Genomic DNA, 1,681 nt, shown 5'->3' with positions numbered 1-1,681 from the left:
TTTTTCTATTTGGCTTATTTAAAAATCACCTATTCTGATTGATCTTTAAGAACGAATGATATAAACAGCTATTAATTATTTTTTTCAAATTCATAAAACTATTCATACTTTTTTGAAACAGGAGTTAATGCCAATAATCCATCGGAAGTATCTACTGTTTAGAAGGAAATGGGGCAGCACCAAGTGGGTATAATTCGATTGGTTAGGACTGTTGGGACTGATGTGGAGTGATGCTTTGCACCACAAGTTCTGTAAAGGGCATGGCACCAAAATCATGCATTTTCAATACATCTGCACTATGGAATGACCCATGTAGTGAATTTTGTCTTGGCCGCCCTGGCAGGGCAGTATTGTGATCAGCACGGATGTCACTCAGGCCCTGATGTGGAGGGTGCCATGACAGGTCTGGAGGATGGAAGGGCTTGGCACCGAAGGGGTCCAACAGGCTCTCCTTGAGTTATAAGACATTCCCCCTATCTTTTCCATCAGTCACTGCAACACTAGTGTTCTCCTTGGAGTCTGAGATGGTTAAAAATTCATTGCTGCTTTGAGAGTCTCGGCGACCCACTTTTTTGTGCCCGCGAGCCCTCTCTGGAGTGCGGTAGGTAGGCTTCAAAGTCTTTGTGCTAGTTGGCGTGCCACGATGCCCCTTCCCACTACTTTTGGACATATCCTGCTTTGTGCGCCTTTGGCGAGAGGACAGTTTCTGTAAGCCGCGCTGTTTGACTTTTTGCTGCTGGCTCCCCGTTATTTCCTTAAAGGGCGCAAGGCCAAAAAGGTCCTCGTTGCTTTCACTTTTACTTGTTGATGTGAGGAAGGGCTGAAGTGGGGAGGAGCCAAATATATCTATGCTTTTGGGATATGTCTCAGGCCCCACCGCATGGCATTCTTGTACTTTCACCTTCTTGCTAAAAGGCTCCTTTGTGAATACATCGAATTCCTCCTGCTGGAGTCCCCGCAGCAGGAAACCTGTGTTGAGGGAGGTTCTTTTCATTCTTTTCTTGCTGGGGCTGTTGAGCACACACTGCAAAGAAGGAGATGGCGCCAAATATATCAAACTCCTGTTTAGGAGTCTGCACTCCAACATCAGAGGATAATTGGGCTGAGGTGAGGAGTATTGTATTAAGATCTTGGGTTGGTCCACTGCCAGATTTGTCTCTGTAGACAGGGCTCATGTCACTGTACTTTGCTTTAGCCTGCTCATAATCAGAATCAGAGCTACGTTTCTCCTCTTCTTCCTCATCTTCAGAATCCATGAGGAGAGGCCTGTGACCCAGATTTTCTGGTTCAGTATCATCATCATTAAAATCTCCTTGTTCCCCCTGAAGAACTTCTTCATCCTCTTGCTCTTCCTCTTCACTGCTCTTAGGAGAAGGGGCAATCATACCAGATAGGAAAGCTAGGATGCCAATTGGGTATCTGAGTATCAATATTAACACAGACACTGTGACTAAAAGTCCTTGACTTGTTTAAGTATTCTTCTTTCCTCAGTGCACAATTACTCAAGTAAATGGATGTAGGACCCTTTGGAGAAGGACTGAAAAAATCATTACCATGTATACTTGCCATGATGTTACAAATCTTTCCTCCTGGGGACCCAGTCCCATTTCAGTTTGCAGTGGCTCTGAATATTGGGGACCGTGCTGGGGTGGTGGAGAATGAACAGACACAGGAGACAAAG

General features: G+C 45.1%; 1 protein-coding gene across 1 annotated transcript; it reads right to left on the bottom strand.

Annotated features, from left to right (window-relative positions):
• Positions 1-151: 151 nt before the first annotated feature.
• LOC108538394 (putative BMP-2-inducible kinase-like protein) lies at positions 152-1,385 on the bottom strand. Its single transcript, XM_017886450.1, is given in 2 exon segments — positions 152-955; positions 957-1,385. Coding segments are annotated over 2 exon segments (1,233 nt in total).
• Positions 1,386-1,681: the final 296 nt, after the last annotated feature.

Source organism: Rhinopithecus bieti, unplaced genomic scaffold (genome assembly GCF_001698545.2).
Source record: "Rhinopithecus bieti isolate Rb0 unplaced genomic scaffold, ASM169854v2 scaffold_16102, whole genome shotgun sequence".
Classification (NCBI taxonomy): Eukaryota; Metazoa; Chordata; class Mammalia; order Primates; family Cercopithecidae; genus Rhinopithecus; species Rhinopithecus bieti.
Note: the sequence above shows the minus strand (reverse complement) of the source record. Positions and strands in the feature narration are given on the sequence as shown.